Source organism: Miscanthus floridulus, chromosome 10 (genome assembly GCF_019320115.1).
Source record: "Miscanthus floridulus cultivar M001 chromosome 10, ASM1932011v1, whole genome shotgun sequence".
Taxonomy (NCBI): domain Eukaryota; kingdom Viridiplantae; phylum Streptophyta; class Magnoliopsida; order Poales; family Poaceae; genus Miscanthus; species Miscanthus floridulus.
In genome coordinates, this window is record NC_089589.1 from 80660452 (window position 1) to 80671594 (window position 11143).

Genomic DNA, 11143 nt, shown 5'->3' on the forward strand with positions numbered 1-11143 from the left:
GGTTTTGGTGAATTGATGAAACCCTCAGTGCTAACCTAGTTTATCAAAGTAATCATGAGATATGTAGCACTATTCCAAGTGGTGGAGCAAATGAAGATCATGATGATGGTGGTGATGGTCATGGTGATCAAGTGCTCGGCTTGGAAAAGAAGAAAGAGAAAAACAAAAAGCTCAAGGCAAAGGTGAAACTTGATAGAAACTTTTTGGTTTAGTCGGTGATTGGCGCGTCCGGTCATCACTTAGGCGTTGGCGCGTCTGGTTTCGACCATTGGAGATCGGCGATTGTGCTTTAAATGGGGAACACGTGGATGCCATCCGTTGACCGGACGCTGGGGGCCATGCGTCCGGTCACGAGGACCAGCGCGCTCGGTCGCCCCAAGTTGGGCTACTCTGTGTGCCCAATGGCTCTTTTCATGGGGGCTCTCTATTTAAGCCCCTTGGCCGGCTCAAGCTCACTCTCTTAGCCATTTGCATTGACATAGCAACCTTGTGATCTTAGCCAAAGTCCTCCCACTCATCTCCATCATTGATTCATCATCTTTGTGAGATTGGGAGTGAATCCAAGTACATTGCTTGAGTGATTGCATCTAGACGCACTTGATGTTCGTGTTTCGCTGGGGGATTCACTTGTTTCTCTTGGTGGTTGCGGCCACCTAGACAGCTTGGTGCAGCGAGGATCATCGAGTGGAGGAAGATGATTGTCTCCGGCTCCGATCATGGTGATTGTGAGGGTTTCTTGACCTTTCCCCGATGGAGAGCCAAAAGGTACTCTAGTTGATTGCTCGTGGCTTATGTGATCCTCATCTTGTATTGGTTGTGCGGCACTCGGTTGTGGGTTTGGCGTGTGATGCCAATTAGTGCGTGAACCTCTAAGTGAGTGAATTGCCACAACGAGGACTTGCTTGCCGGCAAGCAAGTGAACCTCGGTAAAAATTCTTGTGTCACCTTGTCCCAAGGATTTCATTGGCTATCTTGTGATTGATTGATTGGCTTCATCTTGTGATTGGCTCATACCTCGACACGTAGGTATAATCATCGCCATCCTCTCTTGTATTTACATTTCTAGTGTTGCTTCACTCTTTAGTGTAGTTAGTCTTGAGAGCAAGCTTGTGTTGGGTCTAGTGGTTAGTGAGGCTCTTTAGTTAGTCTTTGAGAGCTCACTAACTTAGTGTAGTGACATAGCCTTGGTGTGCATAGAGATTATAGATACTAGAATTGTGGTAGGTGGCCTGCATTTTTAGTAGGCCAGCGCAACATTCGCTTCGCCGTATATTTGTCTAACCGGTTTATTTAGTGTTGTTGTAGAAATTTTTAAAGGCTATTCACCCACCCTCTAGCCATTAGGACCTTTCACACGCTTAATCAACTAGAGTTGCCTTTTGTGCTCCGCCGGAGAAGGCACAAGAACCCCTCATAATCACAATGATCGGAGCCGAAGACAATCACCTTCCTCCGCTCGACGACCCACCAATCACTGGACCATCTAGGTGTCGGCAAACACCAAGAGTAACAAGATCTCCACCAGCCCAAATTGCCCAACTAGTGCCACAAGATGCTAGAACACTAAGCAATGTACTAGAGGCTCTCCAATCTCACTCAAGATGATGAAATCAAGTGTGCAAGTGAGTGAAGTGGTGTAGTTTGCTCACAATATGAAATCTCAGCACTTTGGGGTTCCAAGAGAGTGGCCATGGCCGGTCAAGGGGGCTATTTATAAACCCCACCTCGAAATAGAGCCATTACCCCTTGGAGCTAGTTTCTACGAGGGCACCAGACATGGCGGTGTCCCTCCCAATGGTCACTTTCCAACGATCGTTGGTCACCGGACAGGGGTGGTAGTGGCACCGCCCTAGGGGTGGCGGTGACCACCCGGCCAGCCCCCCGAAAACCCAAGTCTCTGGGAAAAAACGGTGGTGCACCGCCCTCCCCACGGCGGTGACCACCCCGGTTTACCCCACTCTCTAGATAAAAGCGGCGGTGGCACCGCCCCACCAGTGGCGGTGCACCGCCCTCGCCGTGGCGGTGTACATCGGACACGCCGGTGCCACCTCCTTCTCTGCTGCTCTCGGCCGGGGTCAGGTGGGCACCACCCTAGGGGTGGCGGTGCCAGCCCAAACACCTCCCGCCTGGCTCAGTCGGTCACTGTCACAGGAGTGGCAGTGCACCGGACATGGGGTGGCGGTGCCCCCAGGGCAGCACTCTGAGCCATGTTTCGCCTTCTTTTCGTCACCCCTTTTTCACCACCTTTGCAAATGTGCTAACACTCCAAGTGTTTCACCATCACGTGCAAGTGTGTTAGCATTTTCACAATCATTTTTCAAAGGTTAATCACTTTCTCACCGATTGTGCACTAGGCCTAAAATGCATATGCAAGTTTTCCAACACCTAGTGGCACTAGATGATCGAGTTATCCGATAAGAGCTCCTCTCTTAATAATACAACCATATATCCTAAATATGATCACACTCTCTATAGTGTCTTGATTATCGAAAACAAAATGGCCCTATTGATATCACCTTTGTCTTGAGCCTATTTTGTTTTTCTCTTTCTTCTTTTTCAAGTTTGGAGCTTGATCATCATCACATGTCCACACCACCACCATGGACTTCATTTTATGTGGCCATCTCCATCCATGAGTGCCACCTAGCTCCTTCACTTGGGTTGGACCAACCTATCTCAAATCCACACTTAGAGCATAGGGTTAGTCCGAATAGGTTTCATCAATTAACCAAAATCAAACCAGGGCTTTCAATTATAGGGTTGCCAATTTTGTGGGGATCGATTTCCATTTTCGGTACAACTAGCATCCGGACGTCCAGATGCGGGTGTCCGTCCGGACGCAGGTCATGCTAATAACCACGCACTGCTGCTTTGTTTTGCACTGGGTTAAAGGGCAGTGCATAGGACGACATGCGAGGCATGTAGAGCGACGGAGGCTCAACATTAATTGGATGAGGGAGAAATCGAGAAGAATTAACTAAGCGCTAATTACCTCCTTACGTGTATAGCCATTGCGCACATATGCAATATCCAGATCTACTTCCCAACATTTAGATGAAACACTTGCTACATACATATGAAATAGATGAAATATTTAGAACATACACTTTGCAACATACGTGTATATATAGTCATTGCACACATATGCAACATCCAGATCTACTTTTGCAATATGTAGATGAAACACTTGCAAAATACGTCTAAAACAGATGAAACATTTAGAGCATACACTTGAAACATATAGCCATTGCAATATATGTAACATCCCGACCTACTTTTGCAACATACCTCTGAAACACCTGAGATACTGGAAACATACATTTGCAACATGCGCTTTCAGCGTAACATTTCCTTGCTACTTCGACGAATGGAGGCTCGTCGGCGCATGGAGGTCACCGATCGAGCTCGCCGGCAACACGGAGCTGGGCGGTGGCGCACAGAGGTTAGGGTGGAGGCGGCACGGGCAACAATGACGACGCAAAGAGCGGGTGGGCGTGGCAGCTATAGCGCAGAGGGTGGGTGTGGGCGCAGAGGTAGCAACGATGGCGTAGACGGCGGGTGGGGACAGCAGCGGTGGAGGGGGGTGGGGGGGTGGGCCGGTAGCAATGACGCTAAGCGTGGGTGGAGGTAGCAGCGGCAGCACACAAAGGAGTGGAGGCCGAGCATCTCAGGACAGGGCGTCCGTCCGTCCAGCAGACACCCACACTTTGCTTTATAAGAGATATAAATTGCAACGTTTGTATTTTCATGTTGTAGCTGCTTGCACAATCTCTCCCTCACTCCCTGTATCGGTAATGTCTAGTGCAACCGCGCGACGGGAGGGAGGGTGTTGGTCGTACGTATGACAGGTGCACATCGTGTGACATGAATCATTCGATCATTATCAGCTAGAGAACTGTCGTCCGACGCGGTGCTCCGGATAATCTACAGATCCATTTTGGGTAGCCAAATCGCCCATGTCTTGGCTATCAGAGCAACAATATTTCTCATGTGCATGACGTGGTAGCACCACGTTGGATAATCTTGCACGCATTAATCATTGGCTTCCAGCCTTCAAATGACCATTCTTATTAAACCATAGTTTGCACTCATTATCCGTTGGAATTTTAATCTACAGATGAAGACTCATATTGAATATATTCTCACGTCATCTTCCGTTGGAATTTTAATCTACAGATGAAGACTCATATTATTGAATATATTCTCACATCATCTTTTTATGCTAAGTGGGGCCTTCATATCATCATACTCACAGTTGATCTAGATTTTCAGCATGATCACAAACTAAGTGGACCCAGGTGGAAGAGATAAGGAGATGTGAAAGAAAAAATAAAAAAAATGACAAATGGGTCACATCTATCGGAGGTTCATCCCACTTTTGATGTGACAAAACAGAAAACGGATCGGTCCATCCCTCCTCGACCAAACAGAAAGTGATGTCATCCCATCCACGAACAGAGACAGAACCATCTAATTCCACCTTGATTCTGAACCAAACGCTACCTAAATATATATTTGGCCATGCATGGCAAAAACAGGACATGACCAAACACGCCTAGTATGCGGCATGCGGGCGACAGCGTGTAGAGGCGCTGCGACTGTGAGCAAGAGCAACGGTAGCTAGGCTGCAAGAAGAGGCTATTTTTGTTGAAGCTGTCAAAATCTACCTATACCAGCCAACAGTTATATACGTTAGATTTTGGAGGTTTAGGCTTGGCATTGTTCTCTAATCTCTAGTACCAAAGGCTCCCAGCCTCCAACCAAACAGACCTGAAATTAGATGTGAGTCATATATGTTGGATTTTGGAGGTTTAGGCAGCCTCCATCAGTACAATGATTCAGAATTGAACATCGACATACTGAAAAAAACACTATAATCTAAACCTACAGATAAGAATACATTAGCGTTGCAACGACTGAAGAAGAAATAAATAGCAGAACGAAGAACTATAATAAGAGCAAACGGATGTTGGCTCTATTTATCAGTAGCACTAAATATTTTTACGCAGTACGTCGGCTAAGGTCCACCCTTAGGCATGAAGCAGCAGGCACTGAAGAAGCGACGGCGCAGGAACCATGGCTTCCGAAGCGCGGCCGCTGCCGAAAGTCTGCGGTCCGGATTGCTGTGCAGCAGCCCTTTCAAGACTTCGAAGCCAGCCGGAGACAGCACCTCCGGTGCGAACTTCTTCTTCAGGTAGCCGCGCTCCCCGCGGCCCATCTTCCGAAGCCTGGCCGCCTTCTCGCGCGGCGCCACACGCTCCAGCCCCTTCCACGTGACGATGCCCTTGGTGCCGACCACGTGCAGCATCTCGTTAAAGACCTCGCCGTCCTGCGTGCCGCCAAAGAAAGGCACACCGTCGCCGACGACAAGCTCGGCCATGATGCAGCCGAGCGACCACGTGTCGACCCGGCCATCGTAGTCCTTGGATCCCAGGAAGAGCTCCGGCGCGCGGTACGGGCTGGAGGCTGCCAACAGCCCGGAGTCGTCCTTCTCCGCCTGCGCCGCCGGCTCCGACACGCCGAAGCCGCATATCTTGTACACCATCCTGCCGCCGATCGCGCCGTCGTCTCTGGCACTGTCCATGTCGACGATCACGTTCTCCGGGACGATGTCCCTGTGCAGGATGCCCGCCCTGTGCGCGTGCCTCGCGCCGGCGAGGAGCTGCTCCATGACGTCGCGCACCTCGTCCTCGTCGAACGGCTCGCCATTACGGCGCCGGACGTCCATGTACTGGCGCAGATTCATGGGCCCGGCGTACTCCGTGACGACAAAGCAGTCGCCGTCAGCGCGGCCGCAGTCGGCGTACGTGGCCAGGAGCTGGACGACGGAAGGGTGGCCGCGGCACGCCGCGAGGGACATGACCTCCCGCGCGAAGTAGCCGAGCGAGGTCTTCACGAAGCGGTCGTCGGTCCTCCCTGAGAGCCGTTTCACGGCGACGAAGCGCTCGAGCACGCGGTCCCAGGCCTTGTACACGTCGCCGAACATGCCTTCGCCCAGCTTCTCGCGGCGTTCGTACCGCTCCGCCACGGCAGCCACCCAGGGGACAGGGGCCAACGCCAACACCGCCGCCGCATTGTTCTTCTGCTCCGGCGGCTCCTCCAGCTCCTCCTCAATCTGCAGCGCCGCTACGCCGCCGTTGACGAGATCCGAGGCGGCAGCCATGGATCGTGACGCGGCTCGGAAGGCCCTACTAGTTGGTGAAGGCGCGTCGCTGCTGGTTGTGGCGAAGAGGGAAGGCTGTTAGGGCCGCTGGGATTATATATGGCACGGACGGACGCGGACAGTGCATCGATCGGATCGGAATCTGCAGCTGCTACGTATAGACCAAAAGAATCTATCCGGTGCATACAGGATTGGGCTTTGCAACCCCTCCGACTCCGATCCTGTATGTAAACGAAAAGAATCCTGTGCATATGTTTCCCAGTTTCGGTCGTCAACCCTGCCTCGTGTTCGTCAAGGAGATCTGGAACGAGTGCAATGCAGAGCCGCCCCCCTCTGTTCCAACGAACGGGTGACAATTATATCGTAATAATAAGGCGTATTTCATAGAAAAAGGTTACCTATTGCTTATTCAACATTTGCAAAGACCACAAGATACTCCTTTGCACTCGACTCGCAAAGCACCGTTCAAGCAGCCGAAAAAAGGAAATATGAGAGATTTAATGATTTGGAGGATTCTACTACCTTTCATTCAAGGGGTTTTTTTTTTTTTTGGATCGGCAACGTTACAATTTTCGGTTATTGGAGATATACCATTACAATTCGACTAATTCAAACCATACCATTACAATTGTGCGATACTCGGACCAACGCCATGTGATATGCCCAGCGACGTCTTGGGGCCACCTACAGCGTATAAGCTGCCTCCGTATTTGCGTATGGACACCCATGCCCTTGGGTCATTTGGATAAGGTGCCTCCGTATCCCACCCAGGTTGACTGCTCTCTTCCTCCTCACGCTATGTCTCCTCTCACTCACCCTCACCCCGACGACGGTGGCGAGCAGGACAGCGGCGACCCTGTCTTCGGCGGCATAGACTGCGACGACCAGAAGCACCCAGCTTGCGTGCGTGCTGCGATGCACCCTATTGCGCGCAATGGGTGAGACGCAGCCGCGCGGCACGGCAGAGATGGTGGACGACGAGGGCGGGTATTTATCCTCTGCCTCTTTTTCTTCCCTCTATAGTGAATGAGCTCGTCCCCGGTAGATTTCGTTGAGGCTATTGATAGGGATTCATTGGATTTGGGGTTGATTTTGTTTGTTGCTAGGGTTTTGTTGTTCTCGCTAGTGATGAAAGTAAAAGGATTCTGTACTAGAAACAGCACTGGTAGAAAAGCATACACAAAGGGACGCTTGATTAAGTGGGATGTTGAAGTAGCTTCATTTTCCTTCGATTTGCTGTTGACAAGCCTGCGCAATGAGTTCGAGTGGTCCAGTAGCCAGTCTCCTAGTGTGTGGTTCTTTGACAAAAGGCTATGTGAAGATGTGAGAATAGAAAATGATTTTCAGATGCATGACTTGTTTGAAATGTATAAGGATCAGATGCGCTGTGAAGTTCTTGTGTTTGACAGTTGTCTTAGACAGTCTCATGAGTTTACAAACCTAGACCCAATATGTGTGATTCCACCTGAGTTTTCTATTCACGGCAACCCCAGTAGCAAAGACATTCCACCAGGGGATGGGAATACCATCAGCCCTGATGACAACCCTGCAGCCCAGCCTTCTGATAATGATGAGTATCCATTAGAGCCTGAGCCTGACAGGGAACCTGACATGTTTGACAATGATGAGGAGTATGTCGGTGTTGACGATGAAGGACTGTACATGCCTATGCAGGCAGCTAACAATGCAGAACCTTGTAACAACCATGCTCATACTGCTGATGATGATGCCTATGTTCATGTTGCTGACCAGTTTGATGATGTTGGTGCTGCTGAAGGAGGTGTTCCTCTTGAGGTAGAGGTAAATGACGCAGATCCAGAGGAGGTTCAAGTTATCTATGATCCTAAAAACCCCAAGATAGAGAAGGGAGAAAGATTTCCTGACATTGTTGCATTTAGGAAGGCAGTGAGACATCATGCAGTGATGAAAGGGTTTGAATTTGGTAAAATCATTACAGATAAGACTAGGTTTATTACTACATGTAAAGTTGAAGGGTGTCCTTGGCGTATACATGCTTCAAGGATCTTTGATGGCAAGACAATAGGGGTGAATTGAAGTTATGACATCTCTTTCATTTTGTTTCCAGTTTTCCACCTTATAATTTAACAATTTTCTGTCTGTGTGTGCAGATCAAAACACTATGTGCAGAACATAAATGTGCTACTACTAAACTCCAAGAAACCAAAATGGCAACCCAAGGCTGGGCTACAGAAAGGTTAGGGGATTGGTTGAAGAGGCATCCTACTAAGACTCCAACAGATTGCAAGGACAAATTAGAGGGTGACTATGGTATCAAGCTCAAGTACTCCAAAGCATGGTCTGGCATGAAGGTAGCACTAGAGCAGATCCATGGAAAGTATGAGGAGAGTTTTCAGCTTCTGTTCAATTGGGCAGCTCAGATTGCCAAATCATCACCTGGCAGCCATGTGCAGATAGAGGTAGAGATGGTTGAGGGCAAGCAGAGATTTAGGAGGATTTTTTTAGCTCTTAAGCCATGTATTGATGGCTTTCTAGAGGGATGCAGACCATTTATAGGGATTGATGCTTCATGTTTGTATGGCAAGTACAGAGGACAGTTGGCATCTGCAACTGGTATAGATGGGCACAATTGGTTGTATCACATTGCATATGCAATTTTTGACACTGAGAATGAGGACAACTGGACATGGTTCATGCAACAGCTGCACATAGCCATTGGTGATGTTCCAAACCTTGTTATTTGTACATATGCTTGTAAAGGTTTGGAGAAGGCTGTTGGAGCTGTATTCCCAAATGCTGAAAATAGGGAATGCATGAGACACCTTTACCAGAATTTCATGAAGCACTACACAGGTGATGTTTTCACTGATCACCTATACCCAGCAGCTAGGAGCTACACAAAAGGAATGTTCAAATGGCACATGAAGAAAATATTTGATTTTGCACCTGGAACAATTGAGTATCTTGACACGCACCATAGTAGGTTATGGTACATGAGTTCTTTTTTTGAAAACAGCAAGTGTGATGCCTTGACTAATAATGTGTCAGAGAGTTTTAATGCACAAGTGAAGAAATTCAAGGGTCTATTGCTGCATGAACTGGTAGACAAGTTGCGGGAGTTGATAATGGAGAAGAGATACTTGAGGAAGAAACTGGCTAGACAGTGGCATGACAGGATTCTCCCTAATGTTATTAAGGAACTTAATCTGATTAGCAATCACCTGACGGTCCTCAAAGTATCTGTAAGTGATGATGACATTGCTGAAGTTACCATTGTGGACCAATGGAACAACCAGAAGCGCGAAACAGTGGACCTACAAAATCACAATTGTTCTTGCAGGGAGTGGCAAGTCACCAGAAAGCCTTGTAGACATGCTTTGGCCTGGATATTGTCCAATAGAGGGATGAAAATAGAAGATTATGTGCATGAGTACTACTCGGTGGCTAAATTCAAGAAAGCTTATGAGGCAAGAGTTGAACCTATACCTGATAGATCCCAGTGGCCTGAAGTTGATCTTGGGTTCAAAGTGCACCAACCATTATTGGGTAGAGGACCAGGGAGGCCAAAGGTGCAAAGGATTAGAGGATGCAGGGAGAAAAGGGCTACCAAGAAAAAGGTGAGATGCAAAAGATGTGGAGGACTTGGCCACTTCCAAAAAAGCTACAAAGAGCCAGAGGTTGGTCAAGATGGTGAAAGAGGTCCATGCAGGAACCATTGCAGAAAGAGGACCATAGAAGATGATGCAGGTACCTCACAACCACAGGTGAACAAAAAGAAGAAAAAGAAGGCAACCACAGCCAAGAAAAAAACACCTGTGAAGAAGAAGCTGAAAAGGGCAAAGGCAAACCCACCTCCCACTGCTGTGACTAGTATCACAAAGCTTGTCTTCGATCCATAGTCTACTTGAGAACGCTCAAAATGTTCTCTGATGCTTTTGGCAAAAAAAACTTGTAATACCATGTAATGCTTTTGGGCACAAAAACTTCTCTGTGCCTCTGATAATTTTGGGCACATGAACTTGTAATGGTAGTCTATGCTGTTAATGGCCTCGAAACACTATGTAGTGAATGCTGATGGTCTGGGTAATACTTATGTGAGATGCACTTGACTGATGGCATCAAACACTTATCTAATATATTTATGTGAACTGGTCTATGTTAAATTAGGCATTATTTCTGTGATAGTTGGCATGCTGCTTGTTCATTTATTGCAGTGTAAACCAGAACCTGAGGTCTATGGCAACTGGAATGCTCCTGAAGCGGTTACAACAGCTGTTGTCATATACTGCCTACGCTGCTTGGTGGATGTCGATATACCGCTAAATCAAGGCTGCCTAGCGCCTGTGAAGATCCTCATTCCTAAAGGCTCTTTTCTCTCACCAAGTGACAAGGCTGCTGTTGTTGGTGGCAATGTGCTAACGTCTCAGAGAGTGACTGATGTTATCCTAATGGCGTTTCAAGCCTGTGCCTGCTCTCAAGGCTGCATGAACAATTTGACCTTTGGGGACGCCTTTGGTTACTATGAGACCATTGGAGGTGGATGTGGAGCTGGGCCAACCTGGGATGGCACTAGTTTAATGTCACATGACAAACATAAGGATGACTGACCCTGAGATCTTTGAGCAGCGGTACCCTGTTCTTTTGCACACATTTAGCATCAGGGAGAACAGTGGAGGTTCTGGATAGTTGGCATGCTGCTTGTTCATTTATTGCAGTGTTAAGTTTCGACAAACATGCTGCAGAAACTTGTTCATAAATTGCAAACAAACATAGCTCCAAGTACAGACCAAATGCTTATATTACCCACTCATCATGAGAGTGCATAAAAGCTACCCAAATTCTAAGCTAACACTATCTAACACAGGCTACATTACATGAGAATTCATTTCATCCATATAATAACCACCAGGACAGTTACAAAGATTGCCAAGAAAACAACAGCTGCATTGTCCAAGACAATTGGACTCTTTTCCTTCTTAACCTCATCTTTCAGTTCTTTCA

At 48.0% G+C, this 11143-nt stretch overlaps 2 protein-coding genes across 2 annotated transcripts; one reads left to right on the forward strand and one right to left on the reverse strand.

Moving 5' to 3' along the window:
• Nucleotides 1-5017: 5017 nt before the first annotated feature.
• LOC136488943 (putative cyclin-dependent kinase F-2) lies at nt 5018-6163 on the reverse strand. Its single transcript, XM_066485712.1, has one exon. It carries the CDS (start codon nt 6161-6163, stop codon nt 5018-5020), a length of 1146 nt encoding a protein of 381 aa, XP_066341809.1.
• A 2186-nt stretch (nt 6164-8349) lies between these two features.
• Nucleotides 8350-10749, forward strand: LOC136488944 (uncharacterized). Its single transcript, XM_066485713.1, has 2 exons — nt 8350-9759; nt 10357-10749. The coding sequence occupies exons 1-2, from the start codon at nt 8350-8352 to the stop codon at nt 10747-10749; spliced, it is 1803 nt and encodes a 600-aa protein (XP_066341810.1).
• Nucleotides 10750-11143: the final 394 nt, after the last annotated feature.

Bases quoted from the DNA above. Each gene is read 5' to 3' on its own strand.
- LOC136488943 (XM_066485712.1), bottom strand. From the start codon at position 6,163: ATGGCTGCCGCCTCGGATCTCGTCAACGGCGGCGTAGCGGCGCTGCAG.
- LOC136488944 (XM_066485713.1), top strand. From the start codon at position 8,350: ATGGCAACCCAAGGCTGGGCTACAGAAAGGTTAGGGGATTGGTTGAAG. The intron at 9,760-10,356 runs GTGAGATGCAAA...CATTTATTGCAG, and splicing joins AAAGGGCTACCAAGAAAAAG to TGTAAACCAGAACCTGAGGT.